This window comes from Fundulus heteroclitus, chromosome 11 (genome assembly GCF_011125445.2).
Source record: "Fundulus heteroclitus isolate FHET01 chromosome 11, MU-UCD_Fhet_4.1, whole genome shotgun sequence".
NCBI classification, from domain to species: domain Eukaryota; kingdom Metazoa; phylum Chordata; class Actinopteri; order Cyprinodontiformes; family Fundulidae; genus Fundulus; species Fundulus heteroclitus.
Window position 1 is genome coordinate 7,951,699 of NC_046371.1, and position 24,324 is coordinate 7,976,022.

Consider the following 24,324-nt stretch of genomic DNA (forward strand, 5'->3'; position numbering starts at 1 on the left):
ATATATATATATATATATATATACAAAATATCTCATTTTGTTTTATATCTTATTTCATTATAAATGTTTGATAGTTTAAAAAACTTTTGCTATAAATGTTTCATAAATAACCATTAACAAATATTTCAACTTTTAAAGGCTAAAACACTGTCAGCTTTTACTAGGAGTTACAGTCTAAAACTTTGCGCGGATTAATTTAACATTCATATCAAATAATTAAATGTTTCATTATAAGTAGTGTTGAATTTTAGTGCATACAGTTTTGAAAAAATCTCCACTTCAGAGACATTCAAACCACTTTAGTTTATTTACATTGTGCCAGTTAACAACAATCCTCCATAGGCAAAAAAGATTCACGTAAGTTGAAATTGAATTTTATACTGTTAGATACAATCAAATTTATTTATAGACAAACACTTGTAACCAGCACAAAATGTACGACCAAAAGATGCAAGGAAATAAAGGTAAATTTGCATCTTAAACACAAAAATAAATACAAAATGCTCTTTTAGCTACAAATTACATTTTAGATGTCAGGTTAAAGTTACACAACCACCATCTTACCTAATATATCAAATGACCCTCATTAGTTTTATTGTGTCTGGTGTTAAACTGAAGATCTTATTTTTTTCCTCCTTGTTAATAAACAGTGTATTCAATTACTCGTTTAAATATAGCTCAGTGGGAAGAAAAAACGTTTATTTTCCAGTGTATGAGAAATTGTTCAGAAATGTTTGGATATAGTTACTTGTTGCATTAACATAAGTGTTGTCAAAAACATTGGTGCATTTATAAATACAGTAAAATTATAAAAATTTCAAAATGAAATTTAATGATCAATTTTAATTACATCCCACATACAATATTTTATATTTAATATTACATAATAAATCAAAGAGGCTATCTTGTGCATTTTGACCAGCTCTGTCAGGTAAAGGCTTAAACGTTAAGGTGGATATTCAATAACTTTTTATCACACACCTTTTGACCTTATTTGGATTATACTCATTGGATTATGCATTATTTAGTTCTGTTTTAGTTCTATTATTTGTTTGAATATTTACTGGGTTAACCAATGCTGTGAAGCTACCGAGTTGAGAATATTTCGTAATACAGTCAGGCCTTGTGCACACGTAGTCTAGTCTTTATTAAATCAAATATCTCCCCAACATTGTTTTTAAAAATATCGTGCACACCGGATCATTTTTCATACGCACTAATCCGCACAAATACGCCACTGGGAGTTTTTTTTTTTAAACATTCAGTTCCTATGCTCCACAAATCTGGAACAAACTTCCAGAAAACTGCAAATCAGCTGAAACACTGAGTTCCTTTAAATCAAGACTGAAAGCTCACCTGTTTAGAGCTGCTTTCGGCCCATAGTAACAGTAACACTGACCAACATATTTGATGTGTATTGATGTTTTCACCTGATACAATTTAATCTTTGTTACTGGTCTCACAACCAGTGACCGTTTCGATGTTTGATGCTTTTATGTTTTCATGATGTAAAGAACTTTGAACCGCCTTGTTGCTGAAATGTGCTATACAAATAAACTAGACTTGATTTTACACCTCAGCGTATTTTAGCTTGTAAAAAAAAAAAAAAAAAAAAAAAAAAATACAAGCTAAAATCGTCTGAACGGACTGTAATGTTCATAACATTCCATGTATGCTTTTACTTTCAAGGCTCGACACCGAGGTGAAGACAGGAAATGCTGTGTGCTTGCTGGACAGTTGAAAATAAAGGATTGGAGATGCCGCTGATTTCGTTTGTCCAGTTTAACATTGATTAGAAGCATATTGTAAACAATGAAATTGCAACACCGATGTTAAAATCAGCTCGTCTCTGATAGTTCAAGTCAATAACAACGGTTGCACATGTGACGTCAGCGTCGCATCAGTTGTCCCAGACTGTGATGCACGGGGCCATAAAACTCTGTTTTCACCTGTACACATAAACAAGAATCCTGCTTTCTCAAATCACAGTTTTTAGTTGTGTAAAACAAGGTTTTTGTGTGAATGAAAGGCCAAAACACATGAAAATGTATTAGTTTTCCCAGATATCTGGCTACGTGTGGACAAGACATTAAAGTCACTGAAAGTATACCTAAAAAAAAAAAAAGGCCTAAACTAACTGCCAGAAACTGAGACGTTTGATCTCCTACAACTGCAAGAACCAATTAACATCATTTGATTCTGACAACCCTGGGTTTGTTTTTCCAGCCTTGGGTAAAACAATGACATTTCTGTGTCCCTGTGCATTATTTATTGGCCTAACAGTTTCCTCCTAACCAGAGTACAGTTAACCTGCCTTTACATCTATGGCAAGGCTAAGGTGTAAAATGTCAAAAAGGCAAATCTCATAGGGCTCAATTTTTAATTTCCATGAATAAAACATCAATACAGAAGTCAGTAATTATCACCCTAGGACATTATTTCATAGAGTTTGTGTCATTTCTTCATTTACAGGAAACCCAAATTTATGAGCCTGAACTTTTTCATTTTCTAACATTTTCTAACCTGCTCACTTTAATCTCATTGTGCATAAAAAAATGACTAATAAAATAAATCAAGAAACCAGCTAAAAATGTGCGTGCAGCTTTAAATGAAATGTGTTACAATGTGCTCCGTTAAAAACGATTTGCTTAAGTAAACCTGGGACAGTTTGACCTGATTGTATCAAAGCTTCATCCTGCTTTCCCACATTCTTTGTTCCTCCTCGTTTCCCGTTAGTATGACCGCTCCATGGCAGTGGATTTTTGGTGTCTTTTTCAGCGTTCCTGCAGTCATCCCCTCCTCTGCTGCCTGAAAAAATCCCAGAGCTCCAACAAAAAAAAAAAAAAACTTTGCCCATGTCCTCCAGTTGTGCTCTGCAGAGGGATCTGAGATCAGATGAGCTGTAGGATGAGGTCCTGGACCGTGTCCAGACCCTGGCAAGACTTCCTCTTGGCTTCCTCAGAGCCCAGCTGGGCAGCAAGGAGGAACAGCTTCCTATCATCGGTCACGGCATCCAGAGACAAGGCGTCGTGTAGTTCTGCCACAGTCAAGGCGTTGAGCTTATCCTGTGGCAAGCATAAGACGTATAAAATGGATTTAAAAAAAAAAAAACTCCCCCAAAAGCTTAACTTAAAGCTGCTATGTCAATGCAAGACAATGGCATTGGTATTGGAGTCATCAAAGGCAACTATACATTTACCTCTAAACGAGTTATTAATCTATGTTCATTAATTTTTGTTCCATAAAAAACTCTTGCAGCCCAAACTAAAAAGAATGCACAATATGAAAGGAAATTAGTTCTGAGTTGTAAAGGTAAAACAATTTGTCTCAAGTGGCCAAAGATTAAAAAAAAAAAACTAATAAATGAAAACCATTCTGATTGCAGAGAAATCTTTTTTTTTTCAGAAGTTGTTTTTGTAGCTTCTGGTTTTCCAAATTAGTTTTAGTTGTGCAATGTTCTGTAAACGTGCTTTTTTAAGTGCAGGTATAGAACACAAGGAGTTAGAATCAGCAAAGATTTATGGATTTCACTGACACATTTCTGATTAACTCATTGATTTGCCATAAATTTTAATCTACACACCATTATATGTGGTTTTGTGGGTGAACATGTTCCCACCATTTGACATATTCTGATGCAAATGACAAACAGTCCAAGCCAAAATTGTATCTATGCAAGACTTTTTTTTAGTACTCTATCAGCACACAGCTAAACGAGCAGCTGTCCCTAATCATGTTTTTTTTTTATTGTTTTCTGTGTTTTTAGGCCTCAGCTTGTTTAAGGAAGGATCAGACAAGTATCTATATCGTCTGTAAAACTATAAAAAGTACCAAAACAGTTTTTTATTGATTGCAAAGTTCACAAAAGAGGCAAAACATTCTGCTGAAAGGAATGACATTTTATTAAATGAATGTACAACCTTAGCATCTACGTGTTTACAAAAAGCTTATAAAAACTGAATCTAGCCTGATGTCCTTGTGTTTTACTTGAGGTAAGCAAATATGTAGCGATAGTTCATGTTTAGTGTTAGCTTAAGCTGTATTATCTTTACCCATATAAAATCATTCTGAGTATATCATAAACTTTGAATTTTATCTGTGCAATAATAAATGGAAACACTGTTATTAGCCCATGTTAGGACATACTACGATAGAATTATGGCTATATATGCATCCATGCAATAGTTTCTTTTGTAGCTAGTTAGCATGCAGCTTTAAATGATAAAGTTTTACTTTATAAAAAGGTTAACATTTTGCTGCTATGCTAACATTTAGCTTGCTACATCCATGAATGCATTATCAGTTGAAGTGAAGCTCAAGATATTTGGCTAATAAGTACATTTAGCTAACTTTGAGGTATATTAGCATTAGCATCTACATTATTATATTTGTTGACTTTTATCGATGTAAACTAATAATTGCAGTTATAAAGAGAGGCGTCCTAGGTAGCTATCTTTGGTGAATGTGGCTAAAAATGCATCCATGCAGTGCTTCTGATGCTAGTTCTGTAGCATGCAGGTAAACTTCACTTGAGCGTCTTAAATGTTTTTAATTTTAACTTTTGTTTCACTATTTAGCTAAATTAGCAAATGAAAACGACATAACATAAATAAACACAACTAGGATGTCACTAAACAAAACAAAAAATGTAATTTAGCGACATTATGACTTTTATCTTTCATCTTTCAGACTTTATCCTTACAGTTAATATATAAAAGGGTTTTAAATCATCAATCTGCTATTTGAGTGTTGGATAACCTTAAAAAGAGTAAAGAAATATAAATTGCTGTGGCAGTCATTGTTAGAGCTCATCTACATGAAGGCGATCATGGTACTGCAGCCCTCCTGCACAGACCATTAAATCCATGGTAGCCTCTGCAGATTTCTGCCTCGTTTATATTAAACACATCCTATTCAACACAGGTTCTTTGATTTTTATTGAAATTTAACTCAATGTAGTAAAAGGCAGGAAAGAAAGTACTGGATGGGGTTATGACCTGTATAAATCTCAGTTGAATGATATATTTAGCAGTTTTTTTATTTCAATGATTTAACAGTTTCTCGTTTTCCACTTATCAAAACCAAACTTGTTGTACAGTGGTATATTTTAGACGTACACCCAAACTTAGCAGTACTAAAAAGTACTTTTTTTTCTGTACAGATTTCATAAGTTGGAAAAGTCTTCAGGAAATATTCTGTTTGATTCGCCTCATTAATTTCCCAGATGAAAGCAGAGAAGGAACGGTATGTTAACCTCCCACCTGCAGACCCTTAAAAAATGTTAACACATTCTGCCTGGGCTTCTATTCTTCTGCATCGTTATGCATCATTTGTGCAGTCTGAGTTGAATTCATTCTTAGCTCATTATACCGTCTGTCCACAGCACTGAGCGGATGAAAGCTACACGGCTCCGATGTTAGATGTGATAAATATTCCTTCCTCTCGCCAGGAGAAGTGCATAATTCCAGAAGTGGAGCACGGGGTGAGGGAATAAATGCGGAGGAGGAAGTGCAGGCATGTTTATTTCAGGAGTGGAGTTATTTCTGCAGGATAACTGAAGAGGAAATTACATGCACTTGCTTGATTTAGTGCTTTTACCGAAATATTTTAGCCTCTAAATAATTTCTGTCCTTTTATTTTAGTGTCTACTGGCGAAGTCGACATTCTGTTTAAAAACTACAATCAATCTCGGTTAGTTTACCTGCTTGTTCCCCAAAACGACGACGGGCAGCTGTGGCTCCACCCTCAGGAGGCGGTGCAGCTCGGCCTTAGCCAATGGGAGGCGGCTCCTGTCAGACGAGTCCACCACGTACACCAGGATGTGAGTCCGTCTCAGGTAGTCCGACCAGTACCGCCGCAGATCCTCGCCACCACCAACTGCAGGGAAGAATCCGTTTTCATTGTTATGCTGATGATTATCTGCTATATTTACCCAAAAAAAACCAACAGACAAATTCAGTCAGTCAATTAAACAAGCATGCGTTGGTATCATAAAAACCCGGATTTCCTTTAATGTCCGGCTATTAGCCTCTGCAAAAAACATAAATTGTCATCAGAAGAAACTGCTTAGTGATTTACTCAATATGCCATTAATTTACCCTCCGGTATTATAAACCTGATGTCATCTTTGACCAGAAGTATCCTTTAGACCCACATTAATCAGGTTTTCAGCACAACCTTCTGTCACCTACGTATTTTCACACTATAACCTGCCCCGGTCTAGCCGATCTATTCATTATGTTTTTTTTAAAAGCTGAGTTCAGTTTCAGTAGACGCATCCTCTCCTGATAATAGCCAGACTTTTAAAATCAATTAATCACTTAAATAGGACCTGTCTGGCGACATTAGATAAGTTAAAAGGAAAAGAAATCATTGACATTGATCAGTCTGAAAAGGTTAAGATTCATTTCTAAGACTTTAGGAATCCAGTGACACCCAATTAGAGCCCTTATTCAGAAATGGAGAACATACTGAACAGCTGTGATCCTTCTTCCCAGGAATGAATGGCCTGTCTAAATTATTCTAAAAGTGCATCAGTATCTCATCCAGAAGGTAAGAAAATAACACAGAAAACCATCTAAAGGACTGTAGGTGTTGCTAATCTCAATTAAGGTCAGAGTTCCTGATTCACCAAAGGAAAGAATAAGCAACACTTGTCTCCATGTGAGAGGCACAAAACAACTCTGCTGAGAACACAAATGGACACAGCAGATTTACCAAGAAGCATCGTGATGATCCCAAAGATTGTTATGTTATTAGGATGGTGAAATAAATAAAATATAAAAACTAAACGGAAGCTTTTCTCAACTTAAATCAAAATTAAATTTGAACATTAATGCTGAAAAACCCTCCGGTGAGGAAGAGTGGGCCAGAAGTGCTCCACAGTGATGTAAAAACCCATCGCCAGTCATCGCAAACGCTCGGTGACAGCTGGGTGGCACAATCAGCTAAAAGGTTTAGAGACTTTTCACCTGGCTGTTTCCCCTCCCTCGATAAATAACATCAGATTTGGAAAAAACACTTGAAATAGGTTATGTTTGTCTGACACATGAAAGTGTAGGAAAAATTTGTAATAAGAAATCTGTGGGAAACAGCGGAGATGAGGATGTTTCTGCGGCAGATTTTGTCCCTGACTGACAGACGAACCTCCGGGGCTTTCCTCTATCGTTTCTGTCGGCAACCTTTACCGCTACAGGGCCCTGTTTAATAAATATATGGACAGTTTGACAAGCGGAATTAGATAAACCGCTTTAAACAAATTGACCACAGATTTATTCCATTTTCACGACGAGCCGAATGAGATCGGTTTTTCAATAAAGGAGGAAACGAGCTGAGGCGGCAACCTTCATCTTCACATTTCCACTCTGGGGAAATTGGCTTGTAGGGAAATCTCTTTCTTCATCTAATATGATGTTTTTCCACAGAAGATTGGCCTTAAGACTTTAGTAATTTGCGCTTGATTGACTTTGTATTTGTTTTTTTTCCCCCTGCCCTTACAGATATTATTCTTCCTCTCCAGCAGAGAATGCGTGGGTTTAATTGAGGACAACTAATTTATTCCTGTGCAGCGTTTTATTGAATCCGTTTACAGAAACAGTAGCAGCAGCAGCTGGTTCATCATGTTTTAAAGATGAGTGGCCGGGATGTGAAACGACTCCGGCAGGTAAAATCTGACCCTGCAGAGGAGCTTACCAAAGCGTTCTGCTGCCCTCCGCAGAGACACAACTTTACAACAGAACCGCTTTTCTGATTGAAGGGAAGGAAAAGTTTCACAGCCGCTGGGAGCTCTGATGTCGGCGGTCAAACTGCTCCCTCCTCACACGCTGGCAGGCGTGACTTTGGGTCCTCGCCGGCGAGCATCAATTAGAGGAGGTTGCTAGGAGACTGGGCAGTGATGTACCCTCGGGCTGATGCGGCGTGGCAGCGGTAAATACCTGCTCACCAGAGGCGACACGCCGCTCGGCTGGGAGCTCAGCGGGACGCCGGTCCTGCCGTTCCTGCCCGCTTATTAAGACGCCCACCCACTCGTGCATCTGCGGCACGCGCTGAGTCATGTGGCGATGAAGGCGGTGGGTGTGCGCCTGATGATGAAGGTCTCCGAAAGCAGCTTGGCGAACCTTCTAACCATCCGGAGAGGTGGTCGACGTCAGCCCCCAGCTGTAAAAGTTCAGCTCGTCCCTGCTGCTTGTTTTTTTTCTGTGTGGGTTTCTGGCAGCCTGTGGAAAATTGCACAAATCACCGATCTGTGTGGATCCTCGTAGATATTTACAGGATCTCACCGCTGCACTGGGCTCTGGCTTTATGACTGAGAACCGGATCCAAAGTTCGTGTAAGCTGTACTTTGACACACTCCAGGTTTTATCCGTGTTTGCTTCCTGCGATGCTGCGTTTCCACGTCTGAACGCGGCGCTGGTTTTACTCCGTCGCTCATTGTAAACCGTTATCTGGGAGCAGTCTGCACGTTTTACTCCTTGTTCGACACGTTTCTTGTTCTTCCGTTTCCGTCATGATATTTCAACCAGTAATCGGCATTCGGCGTCAGGAAACCCAAACCGAAATGGGTTGGCTAAATATTTTGGCCCCAGTGGTGAGAAAAACCCGGCCGTCTTTGGACCTCCATAGCTCAGCTATGCTTTACAGAAAGCAGTTTGATAACTTTTACGGTTTGTACACGATCACAGTTTAAGTTTTGGGATTTATTTCATGAAATATTCAGCTTGGGAGAGCTTCAGTGGCGTTAAAACTGTGCGACTTAGGTCAGATGGTTTGGCCGTCCTTTTATAAGCTTCTCACAATAGTTAGCTGGGATCTGGACGCTTTCCTTCTAACATACTGGTGTAGCTGGAGGCCACCTTTTCTCTTTCATGCATTTTAAGCTTTGCCCACAAATGTTCCATGGGAAAAGACTGTAGCTTCTTGTTGGCAACTCCAAAACATTAACTTTGTTGTCCTTAAGGCTTAAGTCATTGTGTAACAAATTTGGTGGGGCGCTATTTAGCGTCTTTATCCATTTAGAAGACCCATTTTTTCCTAAGCTTTAACCTGTTAATGTCTACGGTTTTGTTCAAAATTTTCACATAATGTTATTTTTGCATCTATTTTTTAAATACACCAGTCCCTACCAAAGTTATACACCCATGCATTATTATAGCCCCACCTCTATACTAGATTTATAAAGCTAGTGTGTAACAATACTGACTTTTTATGTTGCTTTTCAAATTATGGCTTCTTCCTGTATGATTGGCCTTTCAGCCCACAATGGAGCAGGAGTCGCTTTGCTGTATATAATCACACTTTCCAATCAGCTCCAGCCTGTATCCTCACATGGTCTTTTAGCTTTTGTCGTAGCGTTTATGTCCACGTTTCACACCAAAAACACTGGTTCTGTGTCACAGACTAGTGGAGGTCCATAATTATCTTCCTGATATCTTGGCGACATAAGTACATCTGTAGTAATCTTGACGTATTTAAATTTCTGAATTAGAATAAATTCGATGAAAATCCATTTTATTTAAACCAGATCACTTTTAGTAAACACAGAGAATTTTGTTAATCCTAAAACTCAACTAAAACAAGAAATCTTTAGTCTGACATAATGTTTGACATAAGGAGAAATTGTTGAACGTCCTTCCATGCATCGATTAATAAGAGCAGTATTGTTCTCCAATTATACGACGATGTTCAATTCTCAATTGTTGCAGCCCATTATTACTTTTCAAGGCTCTCCTATCAAAGTAGTATCTAAATATAAATATTTAGGTTTTATTATTGTTGTCCTCTGGGTTTTCAACTGTTGGTAAAAAAAAAAAGAGGCTGAAATTGAAATTGAGTTTTTATTTTAGAATTTGATCTTGTTTGTCTCTGGAGGCTAGAAGGTGTCTTCTTGCTGCAACTTTTCTATCCATTTTGGACTATGGCGATATAATTTATATGCGTGCATGCTCACACTGGTTACATATGTTGGATTCTGTGCATAATGGAGCGTTACCTTTCATCACTGGTCTAGGAGCTCCTACTTATCGCTGTCTTCTGTATTCCCATGTTGGATGGATTTTCTTATCCACCCACAGACTCTGTCACTGGTATAATTTCATTTGCAAAGCCATCTTGGGTTTGCTTCCCCTCTTATCTTCTCGCCCTTGTTAATAGAAAATATTCAGAAGGCTATTCTCTGCGTTTGAATGAGTTCATTTTATTAAATGTAGCTACAGTTCACAGTGATTATGGTAAAAAAAAAAAAATCTTTCCAGTTTGCAGCTCCCTCAGACTGTGACCACTTACAGAAGGATTTGGTCCAGTTTATAAATACGGTTTCTCTTTGTAGATGTTTTTTAGAAATCATATTCTCCAAAAATTGTATCTATAATGTATTTAAATGTCTGTAGTTTTTGACTGGAATTGCGTGCTGCTGCCATTCTGGGCCCTGTCTCTCTTAAAATAGAGATTTTTAATCTCAATGAGATCTACCTGGATAAATAAAGGTTACATTATCCACAAACCTTGATCATTTCTAAATTATAAAGGAATTAACCTTCATAATGCTTCTGTGTTGACAAATATAAGACTATTCGTTTATTTATTCAAAGATCCAGTTAGCCTCTGGTGCTTTAAACAGTTTAATGCAGTTTACCAAGGCTCTAAATTTTGTTTGGAGTTTGCAAGATTCCCTCAGAGATTAACCACACTGCAAAAATGGAACTAAAAATAAATAAAATGTTCTTAAAATGAGTGTATTTGTCCTTGATTTGAGCAGGTAAATAAGATGATTTGCCAATGGAATAAGATTTTTGCACTTAAAATAGGAAAAATTCCTCTCCATCATCTTATTTCAAGTGCAGGATGTCTAATTATCTTATTTTAGGGGTTAGAATACTCATTCCATTGGCAGATAATCTTATTTACCTGTTCAAATCAAGGACAAATACACTAACTTTAAGGACATTTTACTTATTTTTAGATCCATTTTTGCAGTGCACCTACCAACCTGCCTCTGCATCCGCGTCACAGAGACGGTACCCAACAGCCTCTGAAGTGCTCTGGGTGGGCGGTCGACGTGGGCTCCGCTAACCGGGATGAGAAACCGATTAGATGTTCAGATCGTGAATAAATCAGCAGCCAAGCGTGACACATTCCCCCCCTCCCCTGAATCCTTCTGCAGAAACTCATTCTGAGGCCTCAGCCTTTCACGCTCTCATCCTTACTGAATGGAGTCATTATTTTATTTCCACTGCCTTCCAGTACAGCCATATTCTTCAGGCTTTAAAAAGCTGTCTGAGGATCAGATGCAGCAATAGCTGGGCCGGTTTCAGCCGCTGATCCAACAAAGGCCCGGCTGTTCTGAGCAGAAGGGGTAATTCCTGCGTTTCATGCTCTTAAAACAGAAATCCACACAGATTGGGATGAAAGGGGTTCTTACTCTCCAGAAAGTCGAGCTGACAGCCGTTGGCGTCCAGGCTCATGAAGTTGAAGCCGCGGGTGGGCCGGCATTGGGGTCTCTTCGCCGCCGACTCGCCCGGGGTCAAACCCTGCAGCATGCTGCTCTTCCCGGCTCCGTCCAGGCCCAGAACCAGAACCTGCCGCTTCTCGCGATCCTCCTCCTCCTGCAGGCGGAGAAGACGTGAGAAACAAAAATCCACTGAAGCACGTCATTCGAAGATGGGAAATGGGCTGAATTTATGTACGTGAATTTATGTACGTTCTGATAGGCAGCTTAGGGTTAAGTGAACATACAGACAGAACAATAATACATTATAAAAAGAGTCATTCCATGCTGTCCTTTTTTTTTTTATTCTTGTTTACTTGATCATTCTGTATTTTCAATGGCATTGTGTGTGTTTTTTAAACCTGTTCAGACGCGATATCACAGATTTTAAAATTATTAAGGAAGAGTTTGTGTGTCATCACACCAATGGCTCAATTCTCTGTTTGTTCATCTGTTTAGTTCATTGGGAAGTCTTTTACTAAGTTTGGCTTCTGACATTGAAATATACTCTCAAATGAAAGATTTTAAAGGGTTATTGTTTTTTTTTTTCTCCTCCATATTCAGCAATCAAGCTTACAGTATCATGACGTCAAGAGGACAACATAAATTATATCTCCCTTTAAAGAAAGTCCACCAAAATTAGAAGTCAGTTCTGGGAGAAGCTTCTGTAGTCTTTTGTGTGTGTGTGTGTGTGTGTGTGTTACAAAAATAAATAAATAAAACCTTGCAAATAATAAAAAATAATCATGAAAATACAGCACAGGGCACAACAAGGACGGCTATTACAGCGGGCATCAGGCTTTTCCTGAACCAGGCCCTCCTGCACCTTGGGTCTCATGTAACCAGTTGGGTAACTCCTGAAGGCAGTAGGCTGCACTGGGTTTTATTTAGGGGTGTCACAGTAAATAAACGGCGGCGTTCTGCTTCACATACCTGCACCACGTTGTATCAGTCTATCAAATGCAATCCCAAGAAACGTCGAAATCATGTGGTTGTAATGCGACAAAATGCGATCACCGATGGGTGTGAATACTTATACGAGACCGTCTACTAACAACTACCCACACAGAACGTCAACAGCCCAACTGTAACACTTATGTTAGGCAATTAAAAGTAAGCAGTGGAGCTCGGCGTATAAAAGCTTCAGCATTGAAGCGTTGACAAGCAGCAGCAGCAGCAGCAGGTTGTCATCAATTCAGACACAGATGAGCTCTGACTGGAGCGGGCAGGATCATTATTTATGCATCAAAAGACGCTATAATATTTTTCCCTCATTATGATGATCATGAAATGTGAATCAGCTCATCAGAGATTAAATTCCTATTTTACCAGACGACGCTATAGAGCATCGCGCTGATAAATGGGATCTCTCACCGGGCTGATTGTCTTTCTGTCCAGGAGTCTTCTCCTCTTTAGGAACCCAGACAAGCATTGCTTTAATTTCTGCTGTCAGTTAAACTTAATTGATAATTAATATCAGCCCTTTTAGAGCCAAAACCCATCAGCTCTCTCATTAGAAAAAAAATCCCCTCAGCTGCTGCCTGATCAGTCCTAATAATTTTAGATTTGTACATGTTTTTAACAAATTCTGTGCTGCAGCTGCTGCAGAATAAAAGCGTTTTTAGATGCCCTGATGAGTGTTTGCATGCTTAATGGTGAACGCAGCAGATGATCCTTAAAGCTTTTCTTAATTCTTTCTGGTTCTGGTTGAGTTTGACCTCCAGAACTATTGCTAACAATGTTGAGGCTGAAGCACTGGTTCCTCCTATATGCATGGACTTTGTGCAAACAATAAATAAATCACCACAAACTGGACATTTTATACCAGATTAAGCTGTTGTTAGCTAAATGGGAACCTTCATGTTTTCCTATAGATGAGCCAGCCGACCGTCTCTCAGAGTCTAACCCTGTTTCTCTCCTAGCTATTGGCTGAGCCTTTCCTACAACTGCCTGTATGTCTCTCTTTAATCATTTTGTCCTAAAAACTCACTCAGTTTATCTGCTTAGCTGTTTCTTTAAGCTTCATTGACCATCATATTGCTCAAATTGTACTTATAAAAATACATTTGTTTAATGGAACCACCCCAATTATTAAAAACAAAAACTCATGTTTATCGATAAAAAGTTTTTGCGCTTGGGTGAGGCAGTTCTTTTTTTTGTCCGACTCAAAATTGGTGTATTTTGCAAAACTGCAATGGAAACACTTTGTTTGAATAATGCGTTATCAAAAACTTGATGTCACTACTGCCAATAAAAAACAACAACAAAGAAGACAGGAAGTAGTATTAGGATGATGGCGCTGCATGTTATTTAAATAAGTTATCACATGAACAAACATATTTATGTAATTTTTAATTCCGTTCAATTTTATGTATATAGCGCTAATTCACAACACGGCATCTCAAGGCACTTTACAAAGTCAGACGCAATCAAATTATTCAGATTGGTCAAAGTTTCCTCTCTAAGGAAACCCAGCAGGTTGCATCAAGTCTCTCCAAGCAGCATTCACTCCTCCTGAAAGAGCGTAGAGCCACAGTGGACAGTCGTCTGCATTGTTGATGGCTTTGCAGCAATCCCTCATACTGAGCATGCATGAAGCGACAGTGGAGAGGAACACTAAGCTGCATTTATTATTTAATGGGAGCGCTGCAAATTTTCAACATTAGCAGAATATTGACAAAGTTTTGCACACATTAGAATTAGAATCACATCCAGTGATGAAGCCACTAAATGGGGCTCTACTGCCATTACTGACTTGTCTCATAGAAAGTACTCCTGGATCAGCGCTTCTGTATTCTTCTTATGTCTCTGCTCTGGCAGATGGCTGTTCACACTGGTTTTATTCCTGTTAAAGGAGAGTTTTCCTCTCCACTGTCGCCACATGCATGCTCATGTATGAGGGATTGCTGCAAAGTAACTGTGCCTGTGGCTCTACGGTCTTTCAGGAGGAGTGAATGCTGCAAGTCAACGACTCAATGCAATCTGCTGGGTTTCCTTAGAGAGGAAACTTTTTGTGCTCTATGTAAATTAATTCAATTGAAATTTCACTTTTACTTATACTGAATTAAAAGAAGCATTCGTTTTTTTTCTTCACTGACTGTGATTCAGTGATTAAATGTTTCAGGTCAGTCTGGATTACCATAATTATTTAGCTTTTCAAAATTAAAGAATTATGAGAGAATTTTCTTAGAAAAGTTGTTTTTTTAATGAGAATCTCTCATTACTCTGGCATCTGGCAAATAAAACTACATTCTGTCATCCTAAATGACAGAAATCTGATGTCAGTGGAGAGGGAAGTGTGTAAATGTTCAGTTTAAGCTGTATGCCTGGGCTCTGCTGCACCACGTTCTGTAAAATTTAACACCACAATCTGCTCGCTCGGACGCCTCCACGTTAACTTCTGCAAAGTGAGGAAAAAACGCTGACGGAGCACGTTTATTTATAGGTTTTGGTTCCGTTGAGCAAACCTATCCGCTCAAAGATAACGGCTCAGATTACCCCTGACAGGGAGAGGCCTCCTTTAACAGCCTTTTCAGCACAAGCTTCATTGATTGGCTCAGGGTTTATTCATGAGTGGAGCAGCTTGTTTGGAAGCAGAGGTGTGAGGAGACGAGCAAATCGTTACGGCAGAGTGCTGACCTGCAGGACGGGGTTCTCGCCACCTTTGCAGGTACATGGACATAAATATCTTTTGTCACGTTACAACCACGAGCTTTAGTGGATTTTAGGAGGTTTAGGGTGGTAGACACACATTCTTATTTAATTTATGTTTATTGTTCATGTCTCTAGATTCTGAACCTTTTGCTGGTCCTTCTTTGCAAAACCACTGAAGCTCCCTCAGATCTGACGGAGGGCTTCTGTAAACGTCAATTTTCAGGTTTTGCCAAAAATGTCCAACTGGATTCAGGTCTGGACTTTGACTAGGACATTGTAACACATGAATATGCTTTGATCCAAACCCGTCCACTGTGGCTCTGACTGTATGTCTCAGGGAGACGTAGACGACCCTAACGACTCCCCATTGCAGAGGCGTGGACCAGTTTCGGTTGAATTTGCATGTTATCTAAGCCATTATAAGGCCTTTGTTAGGCAGTGCAGTGGTATAAAGCCTGCAACTCCACACTACTCCAGACAATGCGGTACCGCGCGCGAGCTATTTTTAGAAACACAACGTCACGATGACGTCACATCACGTGGTACGCAGTGGGACAAACTCCGGAAAGCCCCCGTTGTTTCGCTGTAAGAGACGTGCGTTAGCCTAGGTTTTACTCGTTAAAACGACTGCTTTTTCCAAATCTAAGACCATGGTTTTTAAACATTGTTGCTATGGAACGTGCAACAGCGACTCGAGGTACGCTGATCGGCCGCATATGAAGGATGTTTTCTTCAAGACTGCCAAGGAGAAATGTGTGCGCTGGGACCGGGGGCGGTCGGCCTACACAACAGTTCAACCCGGAAAAAGTTACCAAATTCAAGTACATATGTAGCAAGCATTTTGTCGGAGGAAAGGGCCCAACCGAAGAACATCCTGACCCAATTCCAGCGACATCAAGTCAAGGTAAGAGTATTTTGGTGGCCGACATGTTAATAAAGTAGCGCCTGCTACCATGACAGCATATAGGCTATCATGGTAGCAGGCGCTAACATGATAGCCTGCTACCAGGATAGCTTACTCAAAAACATTTCAAATGAGACAAACATTAAACATATACCCATTCCTGGACGGTGATTGCAAACAACAACAAAAAAAACGGCCGACGCTGCCGTGATCGCCGCGCAGGAAAAAACAACAAAGCTTACCGTTCATCAACTCGGCCAGTTTTCCAGTCTTTTTAAGCCCTCGAACCTCAAGCCATCGTTTGAGCTGAAGGTTGGTGTGTTCTTCGACAGTGCGACCAGTAATCCGTGTGCCTGGGACATCGTCTTGGGAAAGTTTAACGGCTGTAAAGTCGGTCATATCTGTTATCCGTGCGTTCTCTCCTGTATGCGTTCTCTCCTGTATGTCCTACCTAAGCGGCAAAAGGGGCGTTGCTCTTGAGACGGTGACGTCACGTGCGCGGTACCGCTGAGAAAGCTTTCTGGATAGGAAGCGAAACGTCTTCAAACTTCGGAAAAAAAAGGTCCAGTTGTTTTGTTTTTTAACTTTTTTTGGAATGTCTCAGGGAGGTTCTCCCGCTGGAAGGAGAACTTCTGACCCAGTCTGAAGGCTTTAACAGGTTTTTCTTCCAGTGTTGCTCTGTACTTAGCTCCACTATCCCATCCTGGGAGGTGGAAATGAAATTGCTTTTCAACCTGCCACAGTAGCTGATGGAAAAATATCTCTGCCAGCCACTTAAACATTTTACCAGCGACTATTTTTCTTTTTTTTTTTGTGCATAACATTTGCCTTAGTCAGTGTAGCGACTTTGATCCAACAACACAGCTGAGTGGGTATTTGTGCTGAGACGCAAATCCAAGACGCCATGATGAGCCCCACTTGCGTTTTCGTATTTATTTTCAAAGCTTAGGACAATAAACTGTGCCTTAATCAAAAGCAATACACTTATGATCAACGTGGAAAAATACGTCCAAAATAATGATCTAGCATGACGACGATAATGAAAGACTGAGAGTGACGGTGATTATAACGACCACAAGTAATGACGGTAAACAGAAAGTTTGCAAAATATCTAATCATATCCATTGTAGGATTTATTCTTAATTTTATAATAGAACATTTACTGTGAAGGAAATTCAAGAAATTATTATAAATGGGAACTTATAACAGATTATACACCTAAACAGTAGTTTAGTGTAACAAGTTCTTTTTAGGTAATTAGTAACGTCAAACTTTAAACAAAGCTACATAACGCTGTTATTCACTAAGTCCTTTCCTTAAATTGTTGCTTTAATTTCCATAATCTGCATCTGATTCTGATTCCAATTCAGATTGGACGGCTTTTATTCAAACTCTATTGATAACTTATTATAGCAATAATACAACTTTAGAGATACATAAAAATCAAAAGCTTGCAGATGTGCAACAGATAACTCCAAAAGATAAGCATTAATTTATTTCCTTACAAGAACGAACAATTTCATTCGATTTATTCTGATAAATTTCTATTTTAATGAGTTTGTGGACCTTCAACTTAGTGTCTTCAAATTATAAAAAAATAAATAACACACCTCTTAATCTGTCAAAGTCCACCTGAATGCGATTATGTTTTTTTTTATATATATAACTGCACTGCTGTGAGTTATTACAACACAACAGAATCTACACAGAAAAACAAAATCTGAACTTTACATCAACATCGGAAATAAATGCACTTTCACTCTCGAGTCCTGCAAACACCCATACAGACGTATAATAGTTAATTTAAAAGGTCTGGATGTGACACAAAGATTTAAACATTGTTCTGTTGGTAGAAAAGTGGGGAACGTGAGCCTGCATTTAAACTTTCACGACAAAGCCTTAATTTCTTGAATTAATCTGAAAATCAACCACTTTTTTTTAAACTTAGATGCATAAGAAACATGTTAATATTAGCAATATAAGAAAAGGTAGGTCCGTCTGTCATATTTTATTCAGTTCTCTTCTTCCACGCCTGAGTAAACCCTCCACACAGCATGATGCTGCCTCCGCCATGTTTCACTATGGGGATGGTTTGTGTTCAATATGTTGCCAAACAAGTGTAATTTTCCTCTCATCCGACCGCCTTCCTCCTGTTTGCTGCCCTCCATGCAGACGGGGAGCATTCTTCTCGATTTTATAACAACACTCTGGAAAAGTCATGAATAAACACAGTTCTGAAATCGATGTATGATTTTTGGGAGTGTGGTGAAAGGCCGTTCCACAGCTCAAACGGAGGTCGGGGGTAATCTTTAAAGGAGAGTTTGTCGACCCCGGTCAAAAAAGCACGCTGCCCTGCATGCTTCAGATGTCTCCCTCCTTCAGCACACCTGGTTTCAATCGATAGCTGATTAACAGGCTTTTCCTGAACAGCAATCCTCTGACTCAGGTGGGTCAGAAGCAGGGAAATGTCTAAAACCTGCAGGGCAGCGTGTGCCTAGAGGAGCAGGGTAAAAAAAAAACGTTGCTTTAAAGCACAATGACTCTTTTGTCCTGCAAAACAATTTATAACCTGAATTAAAAATGACCTTGATACCCAAAAGGTTTTTGTATACATTTTTTTTGAAGGTCCTGGGTTCAATTCCCGTCTTTGCTTCTCTCTGCATGGGGCTTGCATGTTTTTCCTGCGCCTGCGTGGGATCAGCTTTCTCTGTTGGGTTATTTGGTGTCTCTAAATTGTCGTTAGTTATGTGTGTCTACCTTTTCCATGCGAGGATGAGCGATGAATGGATGTTTTTTGACTCAGTCCACAGGTCAAAAAAAGTAAAAATGTTAAAATCAAGGTGTGGCAAATCAGAGTTTAAGTGAGAGATTTGCATTTAAAAATGTAGAAGCCTTTCCATATCTTAAGCTTAATTAGTTTTTACCCCTTTAAAAAACAGAAGGGGGGAAAAAAGTCTGGAAAATCGAAATTATATATATATATAATTATATATATATCAGATTTTTCCATATTAATCCAGACCTGGAAAGCATTAAAAGCTAATTTCAGGGTTTCAGGGGATGAGAGTAACGGAAGGTTTACTTCAAAACTCACTTTGGTGCCGGTGTGTCACGTAAAACCCAAATGCATCAGTTTGTGGATGTAACGTGACAAAATGTGGAGAAAGTTCAACAGGCGTGAATACTTTTGCGAGGCTCTATAGAACTGTGTTGGAGAACCGTCCCCCCCACCACTGACTGAAAAAAACCCACGTCATATTCCCGTGTGAGGCCTGTGACGGTGCTGCAGAGGGAGAATTGTGGGATTTTTCTGAGATTAAATATTATCAGAGTGGACGTGACTTCCTGTTACCTGAGGTCTGCGGCTCCAGAGGGACAAAAGCAGACATGAATGGAGAAAAATGTAGCCTGGTGAGATGGATCACCCGCTTTGTGGAAACAATCCAAGCTGCTGCAAACTTATACTGCAAAAAGGGATCTAAAACTAAGGCAAATTTTCTTGAAATGAGTCTATTTGTCCTTGATTTGAGCAGGCAAATTTAAATAATCTGCCAAAGGAATAAGATTTTTGCACTTAAAATAGGAACAACTCATCTCCATAATCTTATTTGAAGTGCAATATATCTAATGATCTTATTTTAGGAGTCAAAATACTCGCTCCATTGGCAGATAATCTTATTTATTTGCTCAAATCAAAGACAAATACACTAATTTTAAGAAAATTTTACTTACTTTTAGTTCCCTTTTTGCAGTGTGAATATTTTTTTCCCCATTTTAGCAGGTAAATTATCGCCATGATGGCTGCACTGCAAAAACGGAACTAAAAACAACTAAAATTTTCTTGAAATCAGTGCATTTGCCCTTGAACTGAGCAGGTAAATAAGATGATTTGTCAATGGAATAAGATTTTTGCACTTAAAATAGGAACAATTCATCTCCATCATCTAATTATCTTATTTTAGGGGTAAAAATACTCATTCTATTGGCGGATAATGTTATTTACCGATCAAATCGAGGACAAACGCACTAATTTCAAGAAATTTTCACTTATTTGTAGTTCTGTTTTTGCAGTGTGTTTAGTCTTCAGATCCTCAGCTTCTCCACCAACCTTCTGTGGTCCCACCATCTTTAACTCTCCCAGGTCCAGGCAGCCGACTCCCCGGCCTCTGTCTGCGCCTGTGATTAGGACGCTCCTCTGACCATTTTGGCTCCTGGATTGAAAACATTTACACCCACACAGGCGCGGTGGGTCTCTGGCCGCCAGCTGAAGACGGACTGAGCCAGATAAGCGGCGGGCTGAGCTGCTCAGAGGCAGCAGCATCGAGGAAACCAGATTTGAGACGTGCAAGCAGATTTCACTGGGAGATTCACGCCGCAGCTCCAACGGAAGTTTGTTAAAGGCAAAACTGGGCTCCCTTCTGTCGGGGGAATCAGGAGGGAATCAAGTGGTGCAGTGGCTTGTTTACTGTTAATTAAAACGGAACAAAAAAAAGAAAAGAATAAAGGGAAGAGCAGCATCCCAGAGGGTTGCGTCTTATCACGTGTGCCGCTGTTTGGGAGTCTATCTCCTCCGACCTCCATCATTGTCATCTTGATTAGAAAAAAACTCTAGAAGCAGGTTTCTGTTGATTTAAAGATGGCCATCCAAAAACATCCATCCAGCTATCAATTCCATCCATTCATTTAAACATTTGTTCGCCCATCCAACTTTACATCTGTCTGTCCTTTTGTCCATCCACCCGGAGAGAGACCGTTCTATTCATCCATCCACCTTTTAGCCAAATCTATTCATGTAGCCACCTGCAGTCCATTCATCCATTTACATATACATTCCTTCATTCATACAATGTTGCGTTTGTCCCTAAAAATGTCCACAGATTCATCTTCCATTCATGTATCTGCCCCTTCATCCACCCTTTCATCCAGATCAGGTGTCTGGGGCATCAGGGCCTCTGAACTCACCTGGGTGACCGAGTTCCTTACAGATGAGTCCAGTTGAGACCAAAAAATACTCTAAAAAACAACTAAAACTACCAAAACATTATAACAATGTGAACTTTTTTTTACCTGTTATCAAAAATATGAGCATGCAAAAATTGTATTCAATGAAATTATTTTGATTTTTTATTTATTTTTTTGTAGGAAAGGGATTTAGATCCAAAAGTTGAAAAAGGCTCTGCACATTAGCTGTATTAAAAGACAGGGGGTTAAAAAAAAAGTGTTGTCTGTTTTCGGCAATAAGAAAAATATTTTGTTCTGCCTTTGAAAACGCTTGCTGGATTTAGGAAATTTTAAGAAATGACTATGAAAGCAGATTTTTATGTCTTAAAGTCTGCATTTGAGCAACAGGTCACTGGACCGATCTGGCCCTATTTACCGTATTTTTTCGACTATATGTCGCATCGTTCAAAAAATGCGTCATAAAGAGGGGAAAATAACAGGAGTTTAAGTCGCACCGGACTATTTGCATTTATTTAGACATTTATTAAACATAATCCAAGAACAAAAACAGACATTTAATCTGGTAAGCCAATTTGTTAAATTACACAGCTGCATCCACAGCTGGCTGAATAACATGGAACGTACCAGGGAGGATGAATGATTTAAATTATCCAGCGCAACGGCCCGTTACGGCGAAAGTTGTCAAAATTACGCCTAAAATAGACCGTGAGCGTAACGGTGCTACGTGCTAAGCTAACAGTACGACACGGATCTTTCAGAGCAACATAAAAGCTCACATGCATCAGCGAAGTTGTAATCCGCAAGAACAACAGAGCTGTAAGCTAACACTAGCTGTTATTAGCTTCACGGGCAGCCCAGTAACAGGTTCTGTCACGGTCTGGGTCCTTCGAGCTCCGCTGAGTGAATCCATACCGAAACAGTGAACAACATACAAACATGTGTTCTGTTTTGTTGTTTATAAGTTAATGTTTCAATTACTTTTTAAGTGGTACAGGAAAAGGATAGTTTTCACAAGCCTAACAAGTCCTCTTGTTAGGCTTGTGAAAACCCCAGCCAATCCTCAAGACCTTCTACAGAAGCACCATAGAGAGCATTCTGACCAGCTGTCTCACTGTGTGGGGTGGACAAACTATGAAAAAAAAGTGTGACTTATACTCCGAAAAATACGGTACTAGGAAATTAAATAGAATGTAAAAAGTGTGGTTATTAAAAGAAGAATACCTTCTGTGGTTCTAAACATTTTCAAATTGGAAGAAGATTTGAACTTGTCTGTAATAATTTGTCCTTATCAAAAAATAATAATAATCTCCATCTGGATCAACCACCTGTGCTGGGGGGCCAAATCATTCTTGAATTGCAGTTGGCAGGGGGGCCGCACAAAATCAGTCACGGGGCCACAAAAGGCCCCCGGACCGCACTTTGGACACCCCTGCCCTAAGAGGAAGCTCATTCCAGCAGCTTTGTCTCCAGGATCTCCTCGTTTTGGTCTCAGCTCGTTTTTCACCACACCAGACCAGAGCGCTGCTCCTTATCGCAAACAAAGCCCCCCATCCATCCATCTATCCATCTCCTGCGTCGTTCACGGTGGAAACCCCACTGGATGGGGCAGAAAATCGGCCCCCGACTCGTAGGGGATCACTCCGTCTGGTGCTGGCCTCTCCGGGGCACCAGCCCACGGTTGGTCTCCCGTGGAAATCACCTCTCAGATGATGGATCAGAAGGAGCACCCAGGGAGACACATCACTGCTTCTATAACTCTCGTCATCCTTTTCCTTCCATTTCATCATCATCACCCTGTTTTTTACCACCATCCTCCTCCACTTAAGTTATCATATTCACATGATCTTCATCACCATTCTTAATTTGGCTGCTTTTTTTTTTTTAACCCACTCATATCTGGATTCTTCTCGTCCACTTTGACACATTTCAGCCTTAAAATCAAATTCCTCTTATGGGTTTTTTATTCTCTGTGTTATCACCATCTTCCTCACCACCAGCGTGTCATTTGGTCATTGCCAGCCTCCTCCTCTTCCTCATCAATTCTTACCTATCACAGCTGTCACCCTCAGGGATCCGGGTTCTGCTGTGTGTTATTGTTTGTTTTTGATTTATTGTTTATGAATGTAATTATTTTTATTTTATGCTCCTAGTAAAAATAGCACCTCTAATATCTCGATCGGTTCTCTTTAAATAAAAGCCGGGCAATCAGAGCAGAACCTCTCACCTCTGTGATGGTGCAGTACGCCGCCTGCGGGGACCACACTCGCCTCTTGTAGAAGTAGTTGAGGGCGATGAAGAGCGCCGAGCCCAGGGCAGCCACGGCGGCGGTCAGGGCGATGGAGATGTGCCGGAGGAGAACCATGTGTGAGGCGGCCGACACCCGGAACCAGAGCTAGGGGTGGGGGACACCGGAGTCTGCTCCTGGGCCGTGTGCTTTCCTGCTCCGTCGGGTTCCTGCGCTGCCGCGCGCTACATGTGACCGCGCGCAAGCTGCTTGTTTTTGTTTCGTGGAGCGTGTGAAGGAATATGGAAAAAAGTGGTGCGTTCGAGTGCCGCTCGGAAACGGCGGGTGCCTTTTGGAGACCGGAGAGACCGGAATAAGGAGAGAATAGACGCGTAATAAACACAATAAGCTGTCGGATCTTGTTTTAATCTATCAACGTGATCTTAATCGGTGGTTTTCCTGGCTTTAGGACAGCCTTTAAAAGTTTGTATTTGAATTATTTTATTTTGTTGACGTATTTCTTGAAATATGTTTAATTAATAAAATCTATAATATCTAACAATATGAGGTATATAGTTATATTCAATAGATTAGAATATGCGTTGCAATTATTAAAGGTACCCTCAGAAAATCCAGTCATCTATTATTTCACTTATAAAATTCAATACAATTTCAATTAAATTTTATTTATATAGCGACAATTCATGAAACATGTCATCTCAAGGCACTTTACAAAGTCAAATTCAATCATATTATACAGATTGGTCAAAAATTTCCTATATGGGGGAACCAGTTGATAAAACACGCTAAAAACCACCTGGCAACTAAAAGTGCTGTAGCCTACATGTGAATAAAAAAACTAAAAATAGCGGAATAATAAAGGGCAACGAATACAACATAAGGTTCATAATATAAACAATAAAATAAGCAATAAACAAAAAGAAGAAACAGGTCTGGCCAAATGGTACTGCTCTCTCGAATTAAAAGCCGATTTAAAAGGATGAGTTTTTAGTCACGAAAAGTTATCTAATGGGATAAAGGAATCTGACACTTCTGGTTTCTTTAGATAATTTGACAAATCCCAAGACAAAAACAACA

At 39.6% G+C, this 24,324-nt stretch overlaps 1 protein-coding gene across 1 annotated transcript; it reads right to left on the reverse strand.

Annotated features, from left to right (window-relative positions):
• Positions 1 to 284: 284 nt before the first annotated feature.
• Positions 285 to 23,557, reverse strand: arl10 (ADP-ribosylation factor-like 10). Its single transcript, XM_012873392.3, has 4 exons — positions 23,227 to 23,557; positions 11,417 to 11,600; positions 5,702 to 5,877; positions 285 to 3,065 (listed from the first exon to the last, which is right to left on the reverse strand). Exons 1-4 carry the CDS (start codon positions 23,362 to 23,364, stop codon positions 2,892 to 2,894), a joined length of 672 nt encoding a protein of 223 aa, XP_012728846.2. The 5' UTR covers positions 23,365 to 23,557; the 3' UTR covers positions 285 to 2,891.
• Positions 23,558 to 24,324: the final 767 nt, after the last annotated feature.